This window comes from Elaeis guineensis, chromosome 7, assembly GCF_000442705.2.
Source record: "Elaeis guineensis isolate ETL-2024a chromosome 7, EG11, whole genome shotgun sequence".
Lineage (NCBI taxonomy): Eukaryota > Viridiplantae > Streptophyta > Magnoliopsida > Arecales > Arecaceae > Elaeis > Elaeis guineensis.
This window is the reverse complement of record NC_025999.2, coordinates 80,741,128-80,767,782: the sequence shown is the minus strand read 5'-3', so window position 1 is coordinate 80,767,782 and position 26,655 is coordinate 80,741,128. Positions and strand designations below refer to the sequence as shown.

Here is a 26,655-nt window from a genome sequence, read left to right as displayed (position 1 = left end):
ATCTTGATATGAAGAAGCAGGAGAGATTTATCCCACGATGAAAATCAGAACGTGGCCTAACGGCCTGCAGAATTAGGCCCAACAAATATAGATTCCAGCTAGTGGCTTATATATCCAACTACAAAATAAAAGAAATACGAAGGAAACCTCAAGTAAGCAAGCGACAGCACCTACAAATACTCAAAAACTCTTGCTCCACTCTTGTAATCTTTTCTCACTCTGTTTCTAAAACTCCAGCTAATTTAAGTATCAGAAGGTCTCCCACTAGAATACCTCCGACCGACGAATGTGCATTTTTTTTGTAAGTACTCTCCAATAACCTAGATCTCGACCAACATTCAGCTCCAACCACAACAGCATCTACTTGGAGCCTTGCAGCAATATTAGTCATTGATAAAAGATAATTATTTTAATCATTATGTTCACTAAACAAGCATACATACCGTATATTATTAAAGGGTTGATATCAGGAAGGGCAGACGACCGCACCAACCTCAATTATCCGTGATACAGACTCTACATTGGTCTTGAATTCCTCTACCTCCACCCCATTCTTCCACCATAACATAATTTCGTAAACTCAGAACCTCAAACATATGAGAACCCCAAAATAAAATTCTAAAATAGGAACCGGCGAATGTCTATTTTAATTTTTGAAGGAAATGGCGAAAGGCCAAAATAAAAGAAATGAACGAAGTTTATATCAAAAATATTCATGCGCAACACCATCCGTCTCTCGCCGACGTCTCCGCCCCCCACCGCGCCCTCCGCTTCTACTCCGCTGCTCCCCGCGCCGCCATCCCCCTCAACGACCACACCCTCCCCGCCCTCCTCAAGGCCTGCTCCCACCTCCGCGCCCGCTCTGAAGGGAACCAGATCCACGCCCGAGCCCTCAAATCCCGCTTTTTCCCATCTCCTCCGCTTTCCAGATTCTACCAACCCTAATCCTAATTCCTTCTTTGCGGCCTCCCATGGCGCCGGCTGCTGAAGACGGTCTGAAGAAACTCGAGTACCTCTCTCTCGTCTCCAAAATCTGCACGGAGCTCGAGTCCCACGTCGGGTGCGGCGACAAGGTCCTCGCAGAGTTCATCACCGAGCTCGGCCGCAGGTCCGAGACGGTGGAGGAGTTCGACGCCAAGCTCAAGGAGAACGGCGCCGAGATGCCAGACTACTTCGTCCGCACCCTCCTCACCATCATCCACGCCATCGTACCCCCAAAGCCCAAGTCCGCCAAGCCCTCCTCCGACCAGAATCAAGACAAGAAGAAATCCTCCGCCTTCCCTGCCCTCTCCCGTCCAGACGACCTCGAACGCGCCAAGGAGCTCCGCCGCGAGATCGAGCACGACGCCGAGATGAAGGCCGCGTCTGAAGCCCGCAGCCGCGACGAGCACCACGATCGTGATGGCGGCCGAGATCGGGAGCGGCACCGACATCGGGATCGGGACCGAGATGGAGATCGGGACCGAGATCGAGACAGGCGACGCGATCGAGATCGAGAGTATAGGCGAGATAGAGATAGAGACAGAGACTGGGACAGACATAACAGAGATAGGAGTCACAGAAGGGATAGGGATAGAGATAGGGATGATAATTCTAGGGCATATGACGAGGAGGAAGAAGATGGCAGGGATGGGAGAAACCCTAACCCGAGTAATCGGAGGTATGCGGACGAGCCGGAGCTCTATAGGGTGTATAAAGGTAGGGTTTCGCGAGTGATGGATACGGGGTGCTTCATCCAGCTGAATGATTTCAAGGGGAAGGAGGGTCTGGTCCATGTTTCCCAGATTGCAAATAGAAGGGTCGCCAATGCAAAGGATGCAGTGAAGCGCGATCAAGAAGTGTTCGTGAAGGTGATCTCAGTGTCAGGGCAGAAACTTAGCCTTTCCATGAGGGATGTGGACCAGAAGACCGGAAAGGATCTGCTTCCAATGAGGAAGAACTCGGAGGATGAGGCATTGAGGGCGAACCCTTCAAGTGGGAACAATGGGCCAGTGACAAGGACTGGCCTTTCGGGCATCACAATCGTGGAGGAGGAAGAAATGGACCATCTCGGCGGCCGCTGAAGAGGATGAGCTCACCAGAGAAATGGGAGGCGAAGCAGTTGATTGCTTCTGGGGTTTTGGATGTGAGGGAGTATCCTATGTTCGATGACGATGGCGATGGGCTGCTGTATCAGGAAGAGGGGGCTGAGGAAGAGCTTGAAATTGAGCTTAATGAGGATGAGCCTGCATTCTTGCAAGGGCAGAGCCGGTTCTCAATTGACATGTCCCCTGTCAAGATTTTCAAGAATCCAGAAGGTTCTTTGAGTAGGGCGGCAGCTCTCCAGTCAGCTCTCATTAAGGAGAGGAGGGAGGTCCGAGAGCAGCAGCAGAGGACAATGCTTGATTCCATCCCGAAGGATCTTAACCGTCCATGGGAGGACCCTATGCCAGAGACAGGTGAGAGGCACCTTGCTCAGGAGCTGAGGGGTGTTGGTTTGTCTGCCTATGACATGCCTGAATGGAAGAAAGATGCATATGGAAAGGCTTTAACTTTTGGGCAGAGGTCAAAGCTTTCAATACAGGAGCAAAGGCAGAGTCTTCCGATCTATAAACTAAAGAAAGAACTGATTCAAGCTGTGCATGATAACCAGGTGCTGGTCGTCATTGGTGAGACCGGTTCAGGGAAGACAACACAAGTGACTCAATACCTGGCAGAGGCAGGTTACACAACAAGAGGTAAAATTGGGTGCACGCAGCCTCGTAGGGTGGCAGCAATGTCGGTTGCGAAGAGGGTGGCAGAAGAATTCGGTTGTCGTTTGGGAGAAGAGGTTGGTTATGCTATTAGGTTTGAGGACTGCACTAGTCCAGAGACAGTGATCAAGTATATGACAGATGGTATGCTTCTTAGGGAGATTTTGGTCGATGAAAACCTTTCACAGTACTCTGTTATCATGCTTGATGAAGCTCATGAGAGAACAATCCACACCGATGTTCTTTTTGGTTTACTAAAACAGCTAGTGAAACGCAGGCCTGACCTTCGGTTGATAGTCACTTCTGCCACACTTGATGCAGAAAAGTTCTCTGGTTATTTTTTTAACTGCAATATCTTCACCATTCCGGGAAGAACATTTCCAGTGGAGATACTCTACACAAAGCAACCAGAGACTGATTACTTAGATGCAGCACTAATTACTGTTTTGCAGATCCACCTGACGGAACCCGAGGGTGATATTCTTGTCTTTTTGACTGGCCAAGAAGAAATTGATCATGCTTGTCAGTGTCTTTATGAGAGAATGAAAGGTTTAGGAAAGAATGTTCCAGAGTTGATTATCTTGCCAGTATACAGTGCTCTTCCAAGCGAAATGCAATCCAGGATTTTTGAACCTGCACCTCCTGGAAAGAGGAAAGTGGTTGTGGCTACCAATATTGCCGAGGCTTCTTTGACAATTGATGGGATATATTATGTTGTTGATCCTGGGTTTGCAAAGCAAAATGTGTATAACCCGAAACAAGGGATTGATTCGCTCGTCATCACTCCCATCTCGCAAGCATCAGCCAAGCAGCGAGCTGGGCGTGCTGGGCGTACTGGCCCAGGGAAGTGTTACCGCCTTTACACAGAGAGTGCCTACCGTAATGAAATGTCACCCACCACAATTCCTGAAATCCAAAGAATCAACCTCGGGTTAACAACGCTAACTATGAAGGCCATGGGGATTAATGACCTCTTGTCATTTGATTTTATGGACCCACCATCACCTCAAGCACTCATATCTGCCATGGAGCAACTATACAGTCTTGGAGCATTGGATGAGGAGGGGCTTCTAACCAAATTGGGTAGAAAAATGGCTGAATTTCCACTGGAACCACCATTATCAAAGATGCTTCTGGCCAGCGTTGACCTAGGGTGCAGTGATGAGATTTTGACCATTATAGCAATGATTCAGACTGGGAATATCTTCTACAGGCCAAGGGAGAAGCAAGCTCAAGCGGATCAGAAAAGAGCCAAGTTCTTTCAGCCAGAAGGTGACCACTTAACATTGCTTGCTGTATATGAAGCTTGGAAGGCTAAAAATTTTTCTGGGCCATGGTGCTTTGAAAACTTTGTGCAGTCGCGTTCCCTTCGGAGGGCACAAGATGTCAGAAAGCAGCTTCTTACTATCATGGACAGGTATGGTTTCTGCACTTTTACCTTTTGATTCATCTATTAGTTTACTTTTTGACTTGTACAGGTCAATTATTTATGGTCTGGATAGTTGTGATGTTGGTTATCATTCCTTGTTGCATGCACTATATAGATTATCTGCATATTTGCAGGTGCACATGCATCTTTGAGCTACAGTATGATCTAAGTGGTGTATGGCATCTGCTGCAAATGTTTTATGTTTCATATTCACTCGTGCTGTATGTTAAGTTATTCTAGGTATATTTTCTGCCTCTATCCTTGTGTTTCATATTGTGCATGGTATCAATTACTTCGTTGCATTTTTAGTGTGTGTTTTAGAGTGTCATCAAGAAATGATAGAGTGCATTTAAGTTATTCCTTGTTTCTTATATGTTTCAGTTATGTTTCAATGGTCTTCACTTGATTCCAAGTCGCCCTATGTATTGATTACCGCTAATGTGTGTCCCCAGTTCTTGAAAAGCTATAACAATTAACAATGGTCATTGGTTTTACATTTTGATATCTGTTAATTTCATATATTATCCTAAAGTGTATCCAGTGTGGGAACTTGAGACTAATTTATACTGCGGTCATGCCATTATCACTTGAACTCTTAAAAGAATTTGATTACTTATCCCTGTCAAATCTTTAGCAGCCAGAATCTTCTACAGAGGCTTCATCTTTCTGGAGTCTTTCTTGAACCCACATATGTTTTTTTGAGTGCTTTGATGATCTGCTTTGCACCAGTCCACTAATTCAGGTATCTAACCATGACCTTGATGGTAACTGTATTTAAGCTTTATGTAGATTTCTAGATGATTAATGACAATAGAACCACTTTCATCGAGTAAGTTGTGATGATGGAGAAGATATCTAGATGTGTTTAGGAAGTTCGTGATTTACATTATTGGGGTACTGCATCTTGCCAGCTAGTATGTAAAGAGGTTTAGGAGGCCAGTAGAGATGCAAGAGATTAAATTGAGTCCACTCAGTAGAAAATAGGAGAGATGATGCTCAGATGGGGAGAAAGGTCTTAGTATGAAAATTTGTTATGCTGTTTCCGGGAAATTGTGCTACATTCTTAAGAAAAGATGTGATGGTAAACCTTAGGGATTTCATGACAAACTTCCCTGCAAAGGAATTGATGCCACCCCAGTAGCTCTTATCTCCAAGAATCAATTCATTGCTGTTCTAATGATTGTGAACCTCCAAACTTGCTATTGAAGTGGTGGCTGAAAGTTTGATAAGGTTTCTTGTTAACGTAATATCTGAATAACCATAATGCTTCAGTGAGGGTTGATTAGTTGTTGTGTATCTTGATAATTTTCATCTCTACTTGACTGGGCTAATGGCTGACTTGAAAAATGGGTCCATGTCTCTTTAAAATGTTTATGACGTGGATTCTAAGTTCTTATGGTTTATTCTAACTGTAGTTTGAGTGGGTTATGGCTGACTTGGAAAAAACAAAAGCATGGTTGTATTTTTCTTTAAATGTCTCATAGTGTAGACTCTCTTACTGTTTACACTAAATATAATGGAAAATAGGAGAAAAAGTATAGGTGGATAAAAAATCCTAAATATTCGTAAATTTTTTTTGGGACATAAATATTCATAATTTTTTGAATTATATCTTTTAAGAGCTTCTAGGGTTCATGCAAGGGACTTTAACAAAGAGCCCACATCTCTCTCTCTCTCTGTGCCCCCCCCTCCCCCCTCCGCATCCTCTCTCTCTCTCTCGCTCTCGCTCTCGCATTTTGGTTCTGAAGAATTTTAGCAGATTGGTCATATGGGCAAAATGATATGTTTTGTTAAACTCTATTGGTAATGAGAGGAGTTCTTTACACATCTCCAATATGCTAGTGGTGGCACGCTGTTAATTACAGTAGTACAAATGATATGAAAGTCTTGATTATACATATTTCATAGAGAAGGAGAAATTCTACTCAAATTTCTCTTTAAAGTCCTTTTTATATCTTCCATAAGGAAAAAGAAAATTTGCATTCCACATATATATTTGACCTTTCAAATTTTCATACTTAGGCAAATTATTCCTGTTGCTTGAGAACAACTGCTGTGGATCTGATACTTTATTAGAAAAGCGAAAGCTATGAGGATCTGATACTTTGTTACAGAAACAAAAGCACTCAAAACAGTCCTCTTTAAAATTGTCATATTGACATATTTCACGAGACATGTTTGTTGGGCCCATCATAGAATTTTAGGTGAATTATGGATAATAATGCATTGCTTCTATCACTTTTGTCCTTCTATTAAAAGTGATCCAAATGATTTCAGAACATATTTTCTAACCTTTGCCATCCACTGCTTATTCAGGTATAAACTGGATGTCGTCAGTGCTGGTAAAAACTTTACAAAGATACGGAAGGCAATTACTGCAGGATTCTTCTTCCATGCTGCTAGGAAGGACCCCCAGGAGGGATACAGGACCCTAGTTGAGAACCAGCCGGTGTACATCCATCCAAGCAGTGCTTTATTTCAGAGGCAACCAGATTGGGTCATATATCATGAGTTGGTTATGACAACAAAAGAATACATGAGGGAGGTAACAGTCATCGATCCCAAATGGTTAGTAGAATTGGCACCAAGATTTTATAAGTCTGCAGATCCTACAAAGTTGAGCAAAAGGAAGAGGCAAGAGCGTATTGAACCACTATATGACAGATATCATGAGCCGAACTCATGGCGTTTGAGTAAACGCCGTGCTTAATGGGTGTACTATCATAACTTTTACTCCCGTTTTCAGGGCTGTGTTTTATTCATCATGATGCGGCTGCTGTGGCAAGTTCCACACTAAATTCTTGAATTTGTATATATTAAGTTTCTCTATTTTCTTTCCCATGTAAAATTTCAGGTAGGTCCCTCTTCAATAGAGCGAAAAACCTTGGCGAAGGTTTGCTTTGTATAAGCTTGATGGAATATTATCATGCGCCAAGCGGATGGAAAGAAATTTGGTCTGATGATCGGTGGAGGTATTTCTGTTATTGGAGTGGATGAGAAATGCTTGTGCTGTGAATAAACAACAGCAACCAGAGGATAGGCTATGGCTTGTCCCCAAATATGCCAGATTAATCCAGAGCAAGCTCGGAAGTTATTCGTTTTACCGCTCTTAGCTCTCTAAGTTGGTACAAGACATGTAAATTCTTTCCTACAGTTTTTACAGGACAGAATAGTCTTCACCCAACTAGTTGTTGGAGTGATCCATTTGGTACAAGACGTATGTAAATTCTTTCCTACAGTTTTTGCAGGACAGAATGGTCTTCCACCCAAATGTTGTTGGAGTAATCCATTTGGAGGGGATCTCGATACAAAATCTTGAAGTTAATGTTGTTTGAGTTACAAAGACAAGGGCAAATGGTAGGCCTGAAGGCTTTGTATTCAGCCTCTCTTCTCAAAGGCCAAATAAATCCTAATGCAAGAGTTCTTACCCTGCACTGCTCTTGTTAGAATACCAACTTAAAACTTTGTATAGGCCTCTTTTGTTGTTATGATGATGGGAAGAAGATTCCCCATTCCACATTTTTAAACTATTTAGAATTTCATTGAATGATATCATAATGATTTTTTTACTCTCATCCAGACCTGTGTCAAGACGGCCCGCCTGCTCGACCCCAAAACATTTATGCAAGTTTGAGCCCAAGGTTTAAGCGCACTAGCCAAGCTGTGCTAGGCCTAGAAAATAGGCCCACTTAATAAACGGGCCGAGGTCAAGCTTGGGCAATAAAGACTGGCCTTATTTCTTTTTTAATTTCTTGTGTTATTTGTCTGTATTTGATGCATTTGTAGACATAACGGACAATTATTGTTGATATGTGAATTTAATGAGATAATAGACATGTTGTAGGTTATTTTTGATATTTAATTATTCATATTTAGATTTCATAAATATGTTTTGAAGCTTTTTGTAGTATTTTTATATTTTAAAAAAATAAAAATTATTATGGAGTCTGAGATGTAGCCTGAAGTTCAAGTAAGAGCCATGCTTGGGCCTACAAGGTAGGCTTGAAGGATAAGCCAATCCGGGGCCCAAGAAAATTGTGTTAACCTTTGGGCAAAGCCGGCCTAGCCCAACACATGAGCAGGCCTACTCTAATCATAGGATATTAGATAGATTAGAAGCATGATGTAACAGATACAAGCACGAGTTATTTACTTAGACACAGTTTACTACCATTGGAGCTGTTGGTGGGACATGACTTTTCCAACTGCTATGTTATGTTGGAGAAGCTCTATCTGAAATGTTTGCTAGCAAGAGTCCTGGTCATGTATTTTTCTGGAACTTAGTTCATACCGTACAATTCATCAAACACTTGAGTTCATAACCCGATGGTGACGCTTTATCTTGGTCCATTTTTCTAGATATGTATCTGTCATGATGATCATCTATTCAGGCAGAACAGGTTTATAAAGCACTATGAAGCTAGTGTGGGTGCTAAACAGAGGTTCTGAAGTACGATGGAACCTCAATAGAGGATTATGACTGTTAAGGCATCATGAGTGCCAAAGCAAATTTTGTTATTATCAACTAGATACTTCAATGTAGGTTTGTAAGCTAGCGACCACCTCTAAGACTCCTACAGCATTTTAGGAACCAGATATTCACACAAATCTATCAACAGATCAAAGCTAAGAGGAGCTTCATTGTGGAAAGAAAAAGGTATTTATTTTCTTTTTAAGCAGTTGTTGAGAAGTAGCTTAGTATCATGGATTTTATCATCAGTTCAGGGGAAAGAAAAATTCGATTGAATCAGTATGGAAGTGGAGGTCGACCTTGGACAATTTGAAGCACACCTAAATGTAGACCCAGCACATGTCAATGTATAGTGATTATCATGAATAAAAGTCACAAATATATGTTCCTCGATTTTCAATAGATCATGTTGATTCTCCATTACTTTGACTCTCTGGCATATTTATATAAACTAGGGATCCTCCAAAGTATTTGCAACTGAGAAGGAATCATTCTTGAGATACAGATCCTCCTTATTTAGGATCAGAAATGGCATTTATTATATACTTATCTTCAAATGGCTGATCCTGAGCTATTTTGACTTATTCTTGTTGTTGAGATCTATTTGATTGGTTGGTTGCCACAGGTGTTATGTGATTGGTTGGTTAATCTGGGGCTATTTGCTATTATTCTTGTTATTAAGCTCTATATAATTGGTCAGTTGACGCAAGTATATCTTGAGCTATTTGTGAATCATTTTAGTTTTGAGATATATGTGTTGCTGTGCTATTTATTGTATTGCCATTTCACTCGCTTCCAGCAGCCACTTAATCATTTCTTGATTTCAAAGATATATTCCTATTGATTTTATGATTTTCAGCTCTATGATTATGGTCCGGTTCTGCTTATGCTTAAGGTTTATGATTGTCACGTACCCTTTTATAATTATACTTCTATCTATTACTGGTTTCCTCTTCCTTTTTGCTATCGAAGTATTGGTTTTGATAGCATACAGTTCATTGGTTTTCAGCTACAACTACAAGCTTCCTTCTTGATAATAGTGTTGAAAGCATTAGATGAACTGTTTTCCATCTTTTATTTCAGGGTAGAAAGTAATATCCATTTGTAGATATTGCTTTTAGATTGTGTACATATATGTGTATCTTGTTTGATCTTTTTGGACACACAGAGCTCAGCTTCCTAAGGGGCTTTGGCGTTTGGTTATAATGGCTTCGAGATATAACCTAAAGCCTTAGAAACTGGACCTCTTGACCACATTATTTTCTATATATGGTTAATTTGTTTCATCGTGTTTAGTGATAATCACCTTCAAATGGCTGGCTGTTTGCCTTTTATAATGTGCAAGTCCTATTGTTTGGATGCCAAGGATTAGAAGATCATATTAAGGAGAACTAGAAGAGGTGGTGTGACTCTGGATGTAGTATGATACAGATTTGTATGGTTGTATAAAAACTGTATCATTATGGTTATAATTAAGCCACGCTTAGATTGAACTGTTATCTTATCACAAGTAAAATATTGTATTGAAATGGCATTATTATGTTTAAATATGAAATAGTTTTATGCTCAATAGCTGATAACCGATTTGAATGGTAGATATGCTGGATTTGAATAATAGATATATTTGAGCATCGTAGTTTATATTATATAATTTTGTTGGATTAGATTGTTACTGTGTTATAGACACTGGAATGCAAGATGTTGTGTTTGATTTATAATGGTTATAATACTTTGGGTAATGTTTATGGAATGTGATAAGTCTCCTTTTCAGGGATAACGGGATACCCCTACTTACATAACTAATCAAAAAGGTAACAGCATTTTCAGATTCTAATTGTGAGAAAATAAATACTGGAAAGTTACTTGCTGCAACTGCAGTCTTGTAAACCAAAACACTGGTTTTATAACTCTAAATCCTCCGGTAGTAGCCCCACGCCCGCGCAATCCCAAATAAATGAAAACCTTATGGAAAGAAATACTGACCCAAAAGAAAGTCATTTTGGGAAGAACAAAATGACAATGAGGGTCTTTTGTCAAAGAAAAACTAGTGTTGTAGCTATTGGTTCATTCTAGGAAAAATGATTTTGTGCACATTTGCCGACTTCACATGATAAGGGGCATTATGGAAAAGAATATTTTTCATTAAGGATTTATTTGGTTGAGGTATGTCAGATTATAGAATAATCTAATAATTTTTAGAGATTATTTATCTAGAAAAATAATTTCAAAAAAAAATAATTTTTACTATATTTGATTGGTGAAAAAAATTACTACAAAAAATAATTTTAAAAAAAAATTACTACATTTGATTGAAAGTAAATCTATATCAAAATATGATCAAACTTACAAATATATTTTTCAACATAAAATAATTTTTTAAATACTAAAATAATATTATAATTTTCTATTAATTTTTAGATAATGACTATAATCATATAACTCTTTGCATAATGTCTTCTTTAATTTAAATTTTTAATAAAAAATTTTTATTGAATAAATTTAGAAAGATATCAGAACAAATTCAATGATTACATATACAATTTTATTAAAAATAATTTTTATCAAATATATATTATCATCATTCAAAAATTTATCAAATATTAATTTTTTTATGATATTTATTTTATTTTTAAAAAAAATAAATATTGATCCATCAAATATTTTTTATCATCTATTTTTTTTATTTTTCATATCAATCTGACGTGGAATTATTTTTTTCATATCAGGTTACCTCCAACCTAGGGATGGCAATGGGTAGGGTTTGGGTCGGGTAGTATACTACCCATCCCCAAACCCGAACGTAATACCCTATACTCAAACCCTACCCGATACTCAATCGGGTAAGAAAAGAGATACCCATCCCCATACCCAACGGGTTCGGGGATACTCGTGGGTAACCCATTTCCCCATACCCAATCCATATCTGCCCTATACCCAACCCATACCCGTCCATTCTATACTCAAAAAAAAAATAAAATAATTTTATGCATATTATCAATCAAAAATAGAATTACCAATTATATATATATATATATACATACATACATACACACATACACACTTCTAACACACACACACATACATGCATACATATATGCATGCATACATATACATACATATATATATATATATAATTATATATATATATATATAGAGAGAGAGAGAGAGAAAGAGAGAGAGACCATATATATGTGTGTGTGTATATGTGTGTGTATATATGTATATGTATGTATATATATATATATATATATATATATATATATATATATATATGTATGTATATGTATATGTATGTATATGTATATGTATGTATATGTATGTACATATACATATATATATATATATATATATATATATATATATATATATATATATATATTCAGATATGGATTCAGGTATTACTCATATCCATAGATTCGGATCGAGTTCGGGTAGAAAATAGCACTATCCATATCCTACCCATATCCGTACTATAGTTTTCGGATTTTACCCAAATCCGAACCCAAACCCAGTCAAATTTTATTTTTTGGATTTGATCGGATTCGGAAAGGATGTATACCCATCGGGGGTCAGATTAATTTTGCCATCCCTACTCCGATCAGATCGATCCTAAATGTACTGCAATAGCAGAGATATTCCGGTAAAGAAGTATGCAAGTTAGGGATTAAATTAAAATTTTCATCCCCACGGCACGAAACCCCGAGCAGAGAAGAAATTCCGAACCCGAACCCAAAGCTCGAACCCTCTGCTTCCTTTCCCTCCACGCTTCTTCTATCCTTTCCCACGATCGCAGCAAAATAGAATCCCTTCTCTTCCCCGCCAAAGCTTCCCAAAGCGAAGCATTCTTCTTCTTCTTCTTCTTCTCCTCCTCCTCCTCCCACCATGTCTCCACACCTTCTCTACTTCACCTCCGAATATCCTCGCACGAAACCCACCCGCCCAATCTCTTCCTTTTCTCCTACTTATATACTCTGTGTCTCCACTTCCTCTCACATTTCATTCTTTTTCGCCGCAAAGAAACAAAATGGCTTCCGAAGAGGGCGCAGGTGTCGCTGCGCGGCAACAGCAGCAATCGGTCGAATGGTTCAAGTACTCAAAGAGGGTGGTCTTGAGGTCGATCGTGTGTCGGGAAGACAAGGGGCTGGGATTGGTTGGAGAGAGAGTTGTGGTGGGGGGATGGGTTAGATCGCGAAAAGAGAAGGCGGGGAAGGGTGTTTCGGTGTCTCGAGTGCCAATACTTGAGGCGCCAACAGCGGCGCAGGACGGGACATGCTGCGAATCCCTGGTGACTCGAGTGCCAATCCTCAGATTAATTAAGAGGATTTTGATGGTAAAAGATGGAGCTGCTGATCAGAGGCCTGCTGCAGAGCCAGCCAAAAGCGAGCCGGTTGTTGCTTACTTGCGGATTAATGATGGGTCTTGCCTTGCTGACCTTCAGGTTTGGATTTTGGTAAAACGATTAGTCAGTTTATAAAATATCATGTCTATACAACAGAATTTTAAAAAAAAAAAAGATTTTTTTTTCCTGACATCAACCTTGTCATGATTCGTAATATCCAATTTTTTATTACAGATTGACTGGGTATGTTTAAATGGGTAAGTAATGATATAAAAATCCTTAGTGAAATATCTGTATAGACTATATTGCTTGTAGCATCTCAAAGATGGGCAAAGAAAGTCTTCAAATTCTTTGCATTTCTGATAGACCATACTAGCTGAATATTAGTATAGATTTTTTTTTGATTTAAATGATGGAAAGCCATCGAGGTTCATGATATTAGTATATAGATGCTGAGCATTTGCTTGATTGCTTTCAATTGTTGATACTGGTTTCACCAAAAAAAAAAAGAAAAAGAAAAAACGTTTTCACACAAAACTCACTCTATTGGGGCTTTTCATTGACCTGGGCTGCAACATTTTTCAGATAGCAGTGGACTCCTCCATGTCTCTTCCTGGCCAAGTGATGTCTATTGGAACTTCTGTCTTGGTCGAAGGTGTGTTAGAGAAGATACCATTGCCACGCAAGCACGTTGTACAACTTAAAGTAGAGAAGATTCTACATGTTGGGATTGTTGATCTAAAGAAATATCCACTAGCAGATAGAAAGTCTTCTTTAGAGTTTCTCAGAGCTTATCCCCACCTTCGTCCTCGTACAAGTATTGTAAGTTGAATTTCAAGCTTCAAAACATGCATTTGATAGTTTTTTCACTTTTGGGTTCTATAACCATGAGTGACATTGGGGCTCTAACGCTATCATTTTGTCAAAAATATCTTTACCAAATTATATAACTAGTCAGATCAGGAAGCCAAGAAGTAAGTTTTTAAGTTTCATTCTACTTTACAAGATCAGATGGCATGTGGATGTCTTGCTGCATTCTCTTTCTTTTTCTTTGAATGGGCCTTCACTTGAAAATTGTATAAGGGGTTTGCATCTGGCTTCTGTACATGCACATCTTGGTTCAGTTTCTTAATTCATATGGTCTGTCTATCATGATAGTTAAGTTGCATCTCCCTGCATTAGATTTTAAATGTTTCACCTAGTAATTTATTTTGGTGACATGTCAGCTTGCCTGTGAATGGAATATTGGAATCCTCAGTGTTATTATTATCACCAAACCTGCCATCTCATTGTTTGCTTTGGCGCATTCTGGTGTTTTAGTGCACTTGATGTGTGATCTTGTGCATTTTAACAGCTCTTACTTAGTAGACCAACCCAAATTTACTCATGCTGCAGTTGCTATCATCTTCCATATTATATAGCTAGTTTGCCTTTCTCATGGCAAAGTTTGATCATCTTTAATTTTGACTAGTGGTTGCTATATTCCCATTATAAAAAGAGGGGTGTTAGTAAGAGTAGCTTCCAATTATAGCACTTAAAGACAATGTTGTCTGCATATGTATGCTTTTCAATCTTTGTATGTGATGGATTGAGTTTCATGAAAGTACTTATGTTATCCCTAATGAGGTAATTAATTCTTGCACTCATTGGAGTACTTGCTCCTAAAGTTTTATAATCAAGGTGGAAATTCATATGCTGAATGAAAGCACCCTTTTCACTTGTCAATTAATACTTGGTTTTTCTGAAATTACCGCACTAGCTATACCAACATGCCATCACTTTGTGAGATGATCTCTTATTCTTAGTCTCTTTGAGATGGCCTTGTTTGATAACATCCATCCATCCATCCATTCTCTTTGCTCCTTTTTTTTTAATTTTAAAAAAAAAAAAGCAAGAAAGATTTTAATTTTAGTTTTTCCATTTTAAGTAGTTAGTCAGTCTAACTTGAATGCACATGATCCACAGGCCACCATGGTTGAAGTGTATCTGTATATGTGCTTCTAGTGCATCAACTATGTTTCCAAAGGAAGCAATCTAATGTTCTTGAATGAATTGCCTCTCTGAAATTAGGTCCATAGACAAAGCCAAGGGGTACATATATCTACCCATGATGGGTGCTATCAGCATTGATACAAAACATAATTCATATGTTTCTTCGAGGGGCCACTCTAAGTGTAATGTCTAGTATGAGCACTCTTTATATTTTGACAGCTTAATCATGCTAACTTCAGAGATCTAGTTTACATTTACCAAATAGATAGAACCTGCTCCATAAATTAACACAATTAGGAAACAAACACAAAATATCCTGGAATATAGAATACTGTTCAAGTCTGAATATAAAATGTGATATAGAGGAGATTTCTTTGAGGATTTCCAAAAAATAATAAGGCCTCCAAAACTTTCTGCTTTTATATTGTATCATCACATCTATTTATGCATTTAAACCAGGACATGTTCGAATAATTTTTTTTGAGGAAAGATATGAAAATGGGTTTTTTTCTGATAGTTTAAGCTGTTATATCATTCATGCTGAAGGTAATTGATTTCATTATTGAACATAACAAATCAATGTTCTTTCTTTGTCACAGCTAGACTAGCAATCTGTGCATTTAAAGTAGGAGGGGGGGGGGGCGGCCAAGGAACTGCATATGCATATAACCTTTGGCTCTCTGATTGGTGGTTTTAATAATGCAGGTAGCATCTGTCACTCGCATCCGTAATATCCTATCTTACGGTACTCATAGGTTCTTCCAGAACAATGGATTCTTATATGTTCACATGCCCATTATCACAACTACAGATTCAAGAGTCTGTGGCAAGATGTTTCATGTTACAACTCTTTTCAGCAAATCAGATGATAGGGAAAAGTTAATGACAACAGATGATCATGAAGGCATCAACCTTGAAGTAGTCAAGGCTGCAATAAGGGAGAAAAGCAGTAGAATTGAAGAGCTGAAAAGAAGTGACAGCAATAGAGAAGCTCTACTTGATGCACAGCGAGATCTTCAGAAGGCTAATAAGCTAGCTCTACAGCTGGAAAAGAGACAAAAATCAACCTCATTAAGAGTTGAAGGAGTTAATTTCACGAATGATTTCTTTTCTCGTCCAGCATTTCTCTCATTGTCAACAAGACTTCACCTTGAAAGTTATGCATGCGCACTCAGTAGTGTTTACACATTCGGACCAGTATTTCAAGCAGATGATTCTCAGTCTCCAAGGCACTTGGCAGAAATGTGGATGGTTGAGGTTGAACTGGCTTTTGCGGAACTAGAGGTAGGTGCATGTTGTGTTATGCATACTACTTTGCATCTTAGTCATCCCTTTGTTATTTCCAAATACTTTTTGAGTTGACTTGGATATCAGGATAAAAGTTCTTTACAACATACATGCAGACATTGGATAAATGAAAAAAAAGGGGGGGGAAGAACAAAAGTAAGAAAGAAAGAAAGAAAGGCTGAAGGATCAATAGCTTAGGTTCACAACTGGACAGTTCATCTATTTATAGCAACTCAGAGTAAAGATCACAGTTCTTGCTCTGGAATAAGTTTCCTTCAGTGTGTCAACTTCATGAGAAGAAAATTAAAAAATAGAAAAAAAAATATTACAGGTGCTGGAAATATAAATTAATTGGTAAAATAATTGCATGATTTTCTTAGCACAGACATCTCACTGAAAATCTGATCTGATCTGCTTGAACCTAAATCCTCAATGTTAACCGGACTGTCAGCACTTACAGCCACTAGCTTAAAACTTAACCAGATGTTTTACCATGGTCAGGGTTTAGGCTTCGCAAAAAAATTCAAACAAGAAGCTATCTGACCAGATTTAGCCAGGTAAACAATTACACCATAACCAAGTGCATTTGTTTTTGCTGCTTCAGTGAAGAGAGTAACATGCCAGTGTGGTATTAACCTGAGCACATTAGGCTGATGTTCTGTTTTATTGAAAGGAATGTAGTTACCAATATAATGCATTGACCTGATCTGCTTAAACCATTTTTCCAACCTGATAGTTGATTCAGTTCATGTGCTTTGTTTATGCTATTACAAAATGTGTTGAAGGGAGGTCATTCACCATATCACATCAACAAAATGGTCTAGGTAGCTTCCAACTCTTTGTTTTGGTTTGTACCTCTTCAAACACAATGAAATGTTAAATAAATTATTGAAACACTTATAAAATTTATCTTGCAAATATTTACTTTGAAACAATGATGTCAAAGGCGCCAAAAGGCGCACCTCAGGCGCTCAGGCGAGGCGTCAGAAGGGGTCATCACTTCTTAATGCTTCAGGAGATGCTCCTTCACTTAGGCGCATGCCTTTGGCGCCTCAGTGAATTCTATGATTACTTTTTTTTTAATGGCTGAAAAGTGTAAAAAAAAATCTAAAAGGCCACTCACTTAACTTTTTAGCTCTATTACTAATAGGAGGTAACAGAAGAAGATGTTGAAGGATATAAATCCAATGGACGAGGAGAAGATGAAAGTGATGACAACTATGGAAGTGGAACTGAATTTGATAATTTCATTGAGGAACTTTAGGCTTTAGGACTGTTTATCTTTTTTATTTCATTTATATGATTCCACTTTAGGGCTGTTTATGTTTTTTTTTTATTTATGAGACTCCATTGATGAACTTTAGGGCTTGCTATATTTTCTATTTTATTTATGAATTTAGAGCTGCTTATAGTTTGTTATCATATACTTTATCTTGAATTAGTTGAGCATTTTACTGTTTTATATATGTTTTATACTTGAATTATTAATTATATGGTAATTCATTTTACAATAGTTATCTCTAGTTGTTATTTATTTAGATATCATATTTTTTATTTTTTTCTCCAATTTTAGTGCCTTACTTCACTCGGGCGAGTGCTTTTCTAGCGCTTCTCACCTCAAGGCGCCAGATCCCCCACGCGCCTTAAGGCCGCCTTTCGCCTTTGAGTACCTTGCTTTGAAAGAAGCCCCTCTACCTCAATCCACATTTCCTTGGTACAACATTTGAACTTATATCAGTTTCATTTCAAAATCAACTCTACTTTCTTTGACCTTCCCCTTCAATATGTTATCTGCTCCTCCCATGATGCATCTAGAGATGAAGCTATTGTCTACTGAGCCTATCTCACCTTATTCACATTTACTCATGCTAGTCCTGCAGCATAGTTAGATATCTGTCACTACTTAGATCGAAGGTAGAATTCATATGCCTGCCATCATTCTTTTATCAGCAATTTTTCCAGAACAACATGCAAGCAAAAAGCTCATGGTTTTTGAAAGTATTATTGATGATTAAAGGAACTGTGGAATCTGTGCCATTTTCGCTTAAAAAATTTATCAACTATAGTGATTATTCTAATTTTTCCCTTTTCTTTCGTGATGTTTTTGGTTGCCTGTAGATCTAGTGGTCCAAAAACAACAATTGTATTCTCAGAATTATGTGCTTTTAGTTCTGCTCACATGATGCAATGCATTTGTTGGCTTGGTGATTTTATTTAACTATTGTTATTATGAAACTCTGAGGCAGTTAACCGGCATAATTGTTGAGTTCTAAATGCTTGTCTATTGGGATGATTCTGTAAGGTAGTGAATGCATCACAAATGTAAGCATTATCTTTTTGTCCTTACACTTGGTTTGTGCCAGGATTTTCGGTGCAAAATCTTTCTTATATTCTTAGGAGTTCACCAGTCATTAATGGGTTCCATTGTCCCCTCGACCAATGTTTCTCACATCATTTCTTCCTTAAACTTGAATCATGTTTTTCATTGGTTTAGTACCTTTTAAGTATTAACAAACCACTACATTCCAAAAGCTTAAGCTGTTGGGGAAGGGGTCAACACAATGTATATCAAGCCTTTCCATTCTCATAGTACCAATATTTCACAATATGTTGCTCATTATTGGTACCAAATTACCTTTGATTACCAGTTTAGATGATAAATATCACAAATCTATTAAGAGGAAAAAATATGTTTTGCTAGAATTTGAATTTTATCCTCCACTTCTGACTATCCTTTAATATATGTCTAGAAATTTTAAATTTTTTTTATATGAAAGTTTATGTAACAATGCTTCCAGGATGCAATTAACTGTGTGGAGGACTACTTGAAGTTTCTTTGTCAATCAATATTGGAAAATTGTTCCAAGGACATAAAATTTTTGTCAAAACATATGGACAAGGACTGCATTGATCGCCTTAAATCAGTGGGATCAAGTTCTTTTGCTAGAATTACTTATGCAGAAGCATTGGAGATTCTAAAGCAGGTGTCTTAAAGAATACTTTTTGTCAGAATCCATGCAACTGTTTAATTGAGAATCCATAACAATAGAAATTGATGAACAGGTAAAGGATCAGACCTTTGAAACTAAAGTAGAACAGGGTCTATCAGAGGAGCATGAGAGGTATGTTTTCAGTTAAAGAACAAGGAAATTCAATTCAGTTTATAAGTTTGCGCTTGCATGGTTGCAGATGCAATTAATCCTTATTACATTATTGTGCCTTTTCCATGATGTCAACATTCCTCTGTTATTTGTTTGCAATGCTGGCAGTTATTTGGCTGATAAGATCTACAAAAGGCCAGTAATTATATATAAGCATCCAAAAGAAGTTAAGCCATTTTATATGCATGTCAGAGATGATGGGAAAACAGTTTCTTCTTTTGATATCATTGTGCCGAAGGTAAATTTTAGTTCTGCATTAAGCTTTTGATAGCTGCACTGCTAATGTTTTGAGTCACTGAACTGGATTTTCATCCACAGGCTGGAGTTCTGCTTAGGGGAAGCCAAATGGAGGAGCGCATTGATATGATCACTAAGAGGTATTCAGTCATATTTGTATCTTATTATGCTTGATTTTGTCTCTGATTTGAGCTAAGAATAGTTATATCTCAGACAATTAACTTTGGACTCTGTTATGTTGAAAATATAAGTAATTGGGCAAACCGATCCTCATTCCATGATCCCAGTTAACAAGCAATCTTTATGCTGTCTGTCTTTCTTCTTTTGCTAATGCTTTCTGGTCAATGAGCTTTTAGTTGATACTCCAACTTACAAGGGGCCCACCCTCAAATATTGTTACAGGATCCAGGAGCTTGGCCTACCTCAAGAACAGTATGATTGGTATCTGGATCTTCGAAGACATGGTACTGTCAAGCACTCAGGTTTCAGCCTCGTGTTTGAGAAAATGGTTATGTTTGCCACTGGCCTTGATGACATTAGAGACACAATAGCATTCCCCAGAACCCATGGCTCTGCAAATGCATAAACTTCTTGCTTACCTGATGATGAGAGAAAGCACAGTATATTCATGAATCATGTATTTCATAAAAATTGTTTGTATTATTCTCCAAAAAATTGCTGGTATTGTATTGGTCGCTTGTGATGGAGATCACACTTTCCACATTGTTACATGTAATTTCTTCTATACAAAATGCAGAAGCTTGGATATAAAGTATTTGTTTCTAAATACATATAAGTTAGTTCTTAGAAGTCTCCCATATAGATGACACGTTATTCATTGTGATCTAATATTGTTCAAAGCGTTTAGAAAGAAGTGTGAAACACTTCAGAGGCTTATGACTGTGTATGGATCTTTCACCGACAGAATAACATGTTCATCTGAATCTACGGTAATAACCATCGGATCTACTTGAATTTTGGTTCTTGTGCATTCGGAGATATGCACATTTTAACGAACAATCTTGATCATCAACTTGGATGGATCACCATGTGTGAGGACAAACAACTAGGCTAGTTACATCTAGAAACATCAAGGCTATTTCTATTATCTTAAGGTCTTGAAAGAATGCAGCATCATCTAAATTCCCAACTCTGGCCAAACATGTGGACGGATCCCTTTGGCTGGCGAGCAGGTGATCTCTTGACTCCCGGCCAACCTTTCCAAGCATGTGGCATGATCATATGGGCATGTTCATTCACTCTGCCCCACAAGTCTCAAAATTCTCCTTGCCATGTGCAATATTCCTAACCCTCATCATGCATGCGATGTGGGGTATCTCATTTTCAAGCTCCAAAATAATTAAATGGCCTGCTCGTCATAACCCAACATGGAGAAGATTATGGGATTTCAATATATACCACTTATTAACCGTCATACGGTACTAGTTCTAATGTTGCATGTGGTGCTCTCTCCATGGATGGCCATTCACATTTCTCAATTCTTGTTTCTATGACAAATGGGTAAGTGCCATATAGGCAAAGTAATAACATGTTCATATTCTTAAGTAAAGCAAATAGTGTTTATTGTTATTACTATTATATTATTATTATTATTTTGATAAAATATACAAGGAGTAAGCGAACGTCAGCTGGAGTCCAAGTGCATCCAATCAAATAGTTGGGTTCCTCTCCTGTTTGCCAACTACATTCTGCTCGGCTGATATCAAAAGCGACGGATGAACGAGCGTGCCAGTCACCACTTCTGTACAAACTGTGCAGCCGTGGTGGGTTGGTGGGTAGCCTTTTGTTTGGTCATAGTGTGTCCACACCCACTTTCCTTAAAGCCTGTCCCCCGCCCAAAAATAAAAAATAGACCAACAAAGATGTAAGAAAGGCCTGACTTCCACTATCTTGACCCGTGTCTCGCTGCCCCCAAAGTCTTCTCAGGGAAGTCCATATCCATCAATCCATCAAAGAAAGTGAAGAAAGAACAGCACCAACCCAAATAGCCTGCTACTAGAATATTAGTACACAGAGAGAGAGAGAGAGAGAGAGAGAGAGAGAGGAAGGGAGGTAGAGAGAAAGAGGGTGTGGGAATTGAGAGCATAGAGAATGTCATCGGATGCGGAGGAGGAGTATTTGTTCAAGGTGGTGATAATTGGGGACTCGGCGGTGGGGAAGTCGAACCTGCTGTCGCGGTACACGCTGGACGAGTTCGACCTGCACTCCAAGGCCACCATCGGGGTGGAGTTCCAGACCCAGACCCTGGACATCGACGGCAAGGAGGTCAAGGCCCAGATCTGGGACACCGCCGGCCAGGAGAGATTCCGCGCCGTCACCTCCGCCTACTACCGCGGCGCATTCGGTGCCCTCGTCGTTTACGACATCTCCCGCCGCTCCACCTTCGACTCCATCTCCCGCTGGCTCCACGAGCTCAACAGTATGCTGCTCTTTTGGCTATGCTTCCCCTCTCTTCTTATCTCTACCTAGTTTCAGTTCCTCCTCCTACTACTACTAAGTCTACGACTTTTTCTTAGAGGAATTTATTGTTAAATTAGGAATCGATGCGTAATTATGGTAGATCTGTGTTTTTCCTTTCTTTCTTTCTTTGCTTCTTTTTGCATTGTTCTGCGATTTTGTTAGATTGATGGTCACGGGCGTGTTTCCAAGATTAGTTAGGAAGATGAAGAACGGTGTACCTAGTGGAGGAACATGAGAAAGGTGACAACTTGCTTCATGGTTATGTTGGTAATGATCTAATTCTATATGAGGTAGTGATGTTCCATTATAGTATTAGATCTTTTGATTGGAGGAATGGAGAGAAAAGAAAACAGACTGAGGAAGGAGAACAAGGTGACAGCTTGGTTGATAGGAATGTTGCTGTTGGATTTGCTGATTGTGGTGCATCTATTCATTGTTGTTTATGTTTGATGGGGGATTTTGGATTTGTTTTCTTTTTTTTTCTTGGACTGGGCTTACTGATCTCTAATTGTGGTTATAGATGGATGTCGTTGGAGAAGTGGAGGAATTATGAGATAAATGGAGGAATAAATGCAAATCTCGAATTTGGGTGCTGGGTATGTTTGGATGAAATATGCTTGTGGATCTGTTATTTTGTTGCATTAATTATTTTTCAAATTAGATCATTGCTTTTCTTTTTCTAAAAAGGAAAAATATTGTAATTGTAATCAGTGGAATGGAGAAAATTTGAAACAAGGAAATGAACTCTGAAATTGGGTGATGAGAATGGTGGGTATCAATGTGTTCACTTGCTAGATTTTTTCTTCCTTCATGATTGATGAACTTATGTTTGGTTGTCCTTCATCTGCCTAGCTTAATATTCTTAATGGCTATTTTAATTTTAGTTTGAGGAATTCAGATATTACCAAATGGAGACAAATGCAAATTAGCTAACAGTTGTTATAAGAACGGATGGATTTATGTCAAGGATCTGCCTTTTCTATATGGTGTATGATTTTGGATTTGGGCCTAAGCATCTAAAACAGGATTTCTTGGTAAGATGCTAGATCACAATTTCTTTTTCCAAGGTTTGACATATTACTTTTTTTCTTTTATTTCAAATGCATAGTTGGGACGCAATTTGGAGATTGGCTTCCAGGACCACTGCTATTGATTTTAAGGGGTACCTTTTTCTATTCTCTGTTTAGATCATTTTGGTGATAGGGATGCATTTGATTTTGGTGATCATTTTGGTGATAGGGGTCAATGCCTAATACTCCCTAAGTCCCTATGCAATTTGAGAACCTTGCTATTATATCTTCTCAAGAGTCTTAAGTAATGTCAATGACCATTATGAAGCCTCAGTAGACTTCCTTCTTCAGTTAGTGAGATCCTCTTAATTATAACTCTCACAAGTTCATATTTCATATATTTTTGTGTTCCTTTATACATTTCCTGCTAATTTTCTTCATCCCTTTCAAACATCACCTACTATTCTCATTTAATATCATTCAAATATTGCTTGATATGTTTGCATTATGAGGAGTCTCCCTTTCCCCAGTTGGCATAGAAGTTTTCTACCATGCTTGGCATGACCAGATAAATACTTAAAGGATTCAATAAGTATATGCCATATGCGCTAATCAGCATGCAGGCAACTCTCTCTCTCTCTCTCTCATGTGAAGGTTACACAGGCTTCAAACATGGTGAGACCTCCATATGCATGCATGTCTATGTTAGACTAGCTGCATATGAATAACAAAACATCTACTGAACAAAAAAAAAAAAAATCTGCTGAACATAGTGTTTGATTTGACATTCTGGTAAGAACTTATAAACAGAATGATAATGACATACAGTTTGATAATGTGAAGTGTTGTTGCAAACACAGATGTACACAGTTTGGAACAGTGACTTCTCTGTTTTTTGCTCCCACCTATCATCTATGAAGTCATGCCTATTATCAGGATATGAGTGTATTGATCCTTAAAGTATAGAAGGAAAGGCATTCCAGCACTTTTTCTGTAATTTCGCAACAATCCTCTTTGGAAATGCTATGGGCCAAGAAAATTCCCAGACCCAATCAAAATAACTATGGTTACTGTGATGGTTCCATCCATCTCACATTGGTAGCTATGTAAACGAGCAATTGATAGATGAAGTCCTCATAGCTGATGCTGATTAACGAAGTCCTCATAGAAATTTGCTGTGATGGAACTTACAAGCTAGACATGCTAAAATCCCAAAAACATTGGTCATATAATCAAGATTAAATCTATTTTTTGAAACCCAGTTAACATGAAACAAGCATGTGGCTTATATGAGTAGCATGTGGATTATATGAGTTAGGACTTTTTATGCTGTGGTGGTCCATTTTCCTTCTGGTAGCCTGTTAACATGTAACTGCTCACGTTCATCTATGCTTCATAAGATACAAGAGTCAATTTCTTAAGTATATATCAACATATTTATGTATACAAGAGTCAATTTCTTAAGTATATATCAACATATTTATGTGCTTTGATTTCTTGTGCTTTTAGTGATTAAGCATCTAAAATCTAAGTATGGAACTGTAATGCAGCTCATTCAGATACAACTGTTGCAAGGATGCTGGTTGGTAATAAATGTGATTTGGCAAATATTAGGGAGGTGTCTGTTGAGGAAGGTAAAAGCCTTGCGGAAGCAGAAGGGCTGTTTTTTATTGAGACTTCAGCTCTAGACTCCACAAATGTGAAGACAGCCTTTGAGATTGTTATCAAGGAGATCTACAATAATGTCAGCAGAAAGGTCTTAAACTCAGATTCGTACAAAGCGGAATTATCACTCAACCGGGTAAGCATTACTGGCAGTGGAACTGATGAATCAAAGCAGACAACTAGGAAATTCTCTTGCTGTTAGTCACACTTGTTGGTTTTATTCAACTTTTGGGAGCCTAAGGCTTTATGATGTTCGGCTATAAGATTACATATGCCAAATTAGTTTTTGTTTGTTACATTTCTGGAAGTGTATTCATATGTCTCCAAAATCATAAAATAAGAAAATGTTGTTATTGGAGATAATTCTTTGTGCCATATAGAAAAACATGCAACTGTAATGGCTTAATAAAGTAGTTCATGTCATGAAACTGCATTATTGGAGTATGTTGTATGTTGCATGTTCCTTTCACCATTATTCTGTGTTTCAAGCATCACTGCAGGATAAAATCTTATCTGCATCAGACTCGGACAATAGTCTAGTGGTTAAATTCTTCATCAACTGGGAAGGTTTGTATGTTGGAAAAAAGGTGGTGTTCCTTTCTTAACTTGGGAAGTTTGCAAATTCAAGAATCAGCAAGTGTTTCCTAAATCTTCCATGATTTTTTGAAATGTTTGGAGGTGCTAAACACGCCTCCCCACTCTCTCCTGCCCTCCTCTCTATTTAATTCCTAGGGTTGCTTTGGGCATCATTTCAAATTCTTCTGTCACAGGTTGATTTTAATTGTTCTCTGAAAACAAAACAGGTTTCATAGTCTTGTAGGTTTTCACTTTTGAAACCTCTAGATGATATAACCAGTTTGTGGCTTTAAGGTTTTAAAATCTTGATATATCAGTTATCCTGATAAGTGGCTCAGATCAAGATACTTGGAGACCTTGGTTTATCCGAGCCGTTATGGTAAATGGGAAAATAAAAAATTAAAAAAAAAAAAAAAAAAGAGCGAACCAAGATTTTTTTTGAGATATTGATCAATTTTGGAATCCCAGCAAACATTGAAATTCCGAGATTAAGAATACAAAATCAATATTTAGTTATTCAAATATCAATTTAAGAAAAACAAGTGATTGCGAAACACCGGTTGATATAAATATAATGTATTTACTGATATGTCCCAGTTTATTAATTTATAGTGCCCAAGATAAGAGGGCCGACATTTACTACCACCTCGATGGGCACCGTTGTGTTCGATCGCGTACGTAGACCCTGCTGTCGGAACATATTGGCTAAATCTGTAAGGCCTGATGTTAGATCTTTTAATATGTGTATGTGTGTGTGTGTATATATGTACGTACGTATATATGTATATGTGTGTGTATATATGTATATGTATAAATATATGTATATATATGTATATATGTGTGTGTATATATGTATGTATATATATACACACACATACGCGTACGTACGTGTGTATATATATATATATATATATATATATATATATGTGTGTGTGTATGTATGTATTATTTATTTATTTATGACTAAAGTTTTTTTTTTAATATTCCATTTCACGGATCGTAATGGATGCAGTCTCCCTTTTTCTTTTCTTTTTTTTTCCTTTTTTGGTGTTGTTGTTGGGGGGGGGGGGGGGGGGGTTGTTTGTGTAATGGATGCAGTCATGTTTAACAGATCATTTCATGATGAGATATCCGCTGGCTTGTGCAAAATACGATATTAAAGTTGATGTTATATATATATATATATATATATATATATATATTAATCTATGTTCACGTAGTCCTCCATTTTCCTGTATTTCACTTCTATCAACTCCTCTTCTCCCTACGTGGATT

General features: G+C 38.0%; 3 protein-coding genes across 3 annotated transcripts; all 3 read left to right on the top strand.

The window, feature by feature from the left end:
• The first annotated feature begins 565 nt into the window (after nt 1–565).
• On the top strand, nt 566–7,124 carry LOC105048875 (probable pre-mRNA-splicing factor ATP-dependent RNA helicase DEAH5). Its single transcript, XM_010928348.4, is given in 3 exon segments — nt 566–2,037; nt 2,040–4,149; nt 6,478–7,124. Coding segments are annotated over 3 exon segments (3,570 nt in total). The 5' UTR covers nt 566–971; the 3' UTR covers nt 6,872–7,124.
• A 5,206-nt stretch (nt 7,125–12,330) lies between these two features.
• On the top strand, nt 12,331–20,443 carry LOC105048898 (asparagine--tRNA ligase, cytoplasmic 2). Its single transcript, XM_073261223.1, has 8 exons — nt 12,331–13,070; nt 13,557–13,793; nt 15,669–16,247; nt 19,049–19,234; nt 19,314–19,372; nt 19,520–19,649; nt 19,730–19,788; nt 20,051–20,443. Exons 1-8 carry the CDS (start codon nt 12,657–12,659, stop codon nt 20,232–20,234), a joined length of 1,848 nt encoding a protein of 615 aa, XP_073117324.1. The 5' UTR covers nt 12,331–12,656; the 3' UTR covers nt 20,235–20,443.
• Nucleotides 20,444–21,559: 1,116 nt separating this feature from the next.
• LOC105048876 (ras-related protein RABA5e) lies at nt 21,560–25,237 on the top strand. Its single transcript, XM_073261224.1, has 2 exons — nt 21,560–22,088; nt 24,690–25,237. Exons 1-2 carry the CDS (start codon nt 21,761–21,763, stop codon nt 25,004–25,006), a joined length of 645 nt encoding a protein of 214 aa, XP_073117325.1. The 5' UTR covers nt 21,560–21,760; the 3' UTR covers nt 25,007–25,237.
• Nucleotides 25,238–26,655: the final 1,418 nt, after the last annotated feature.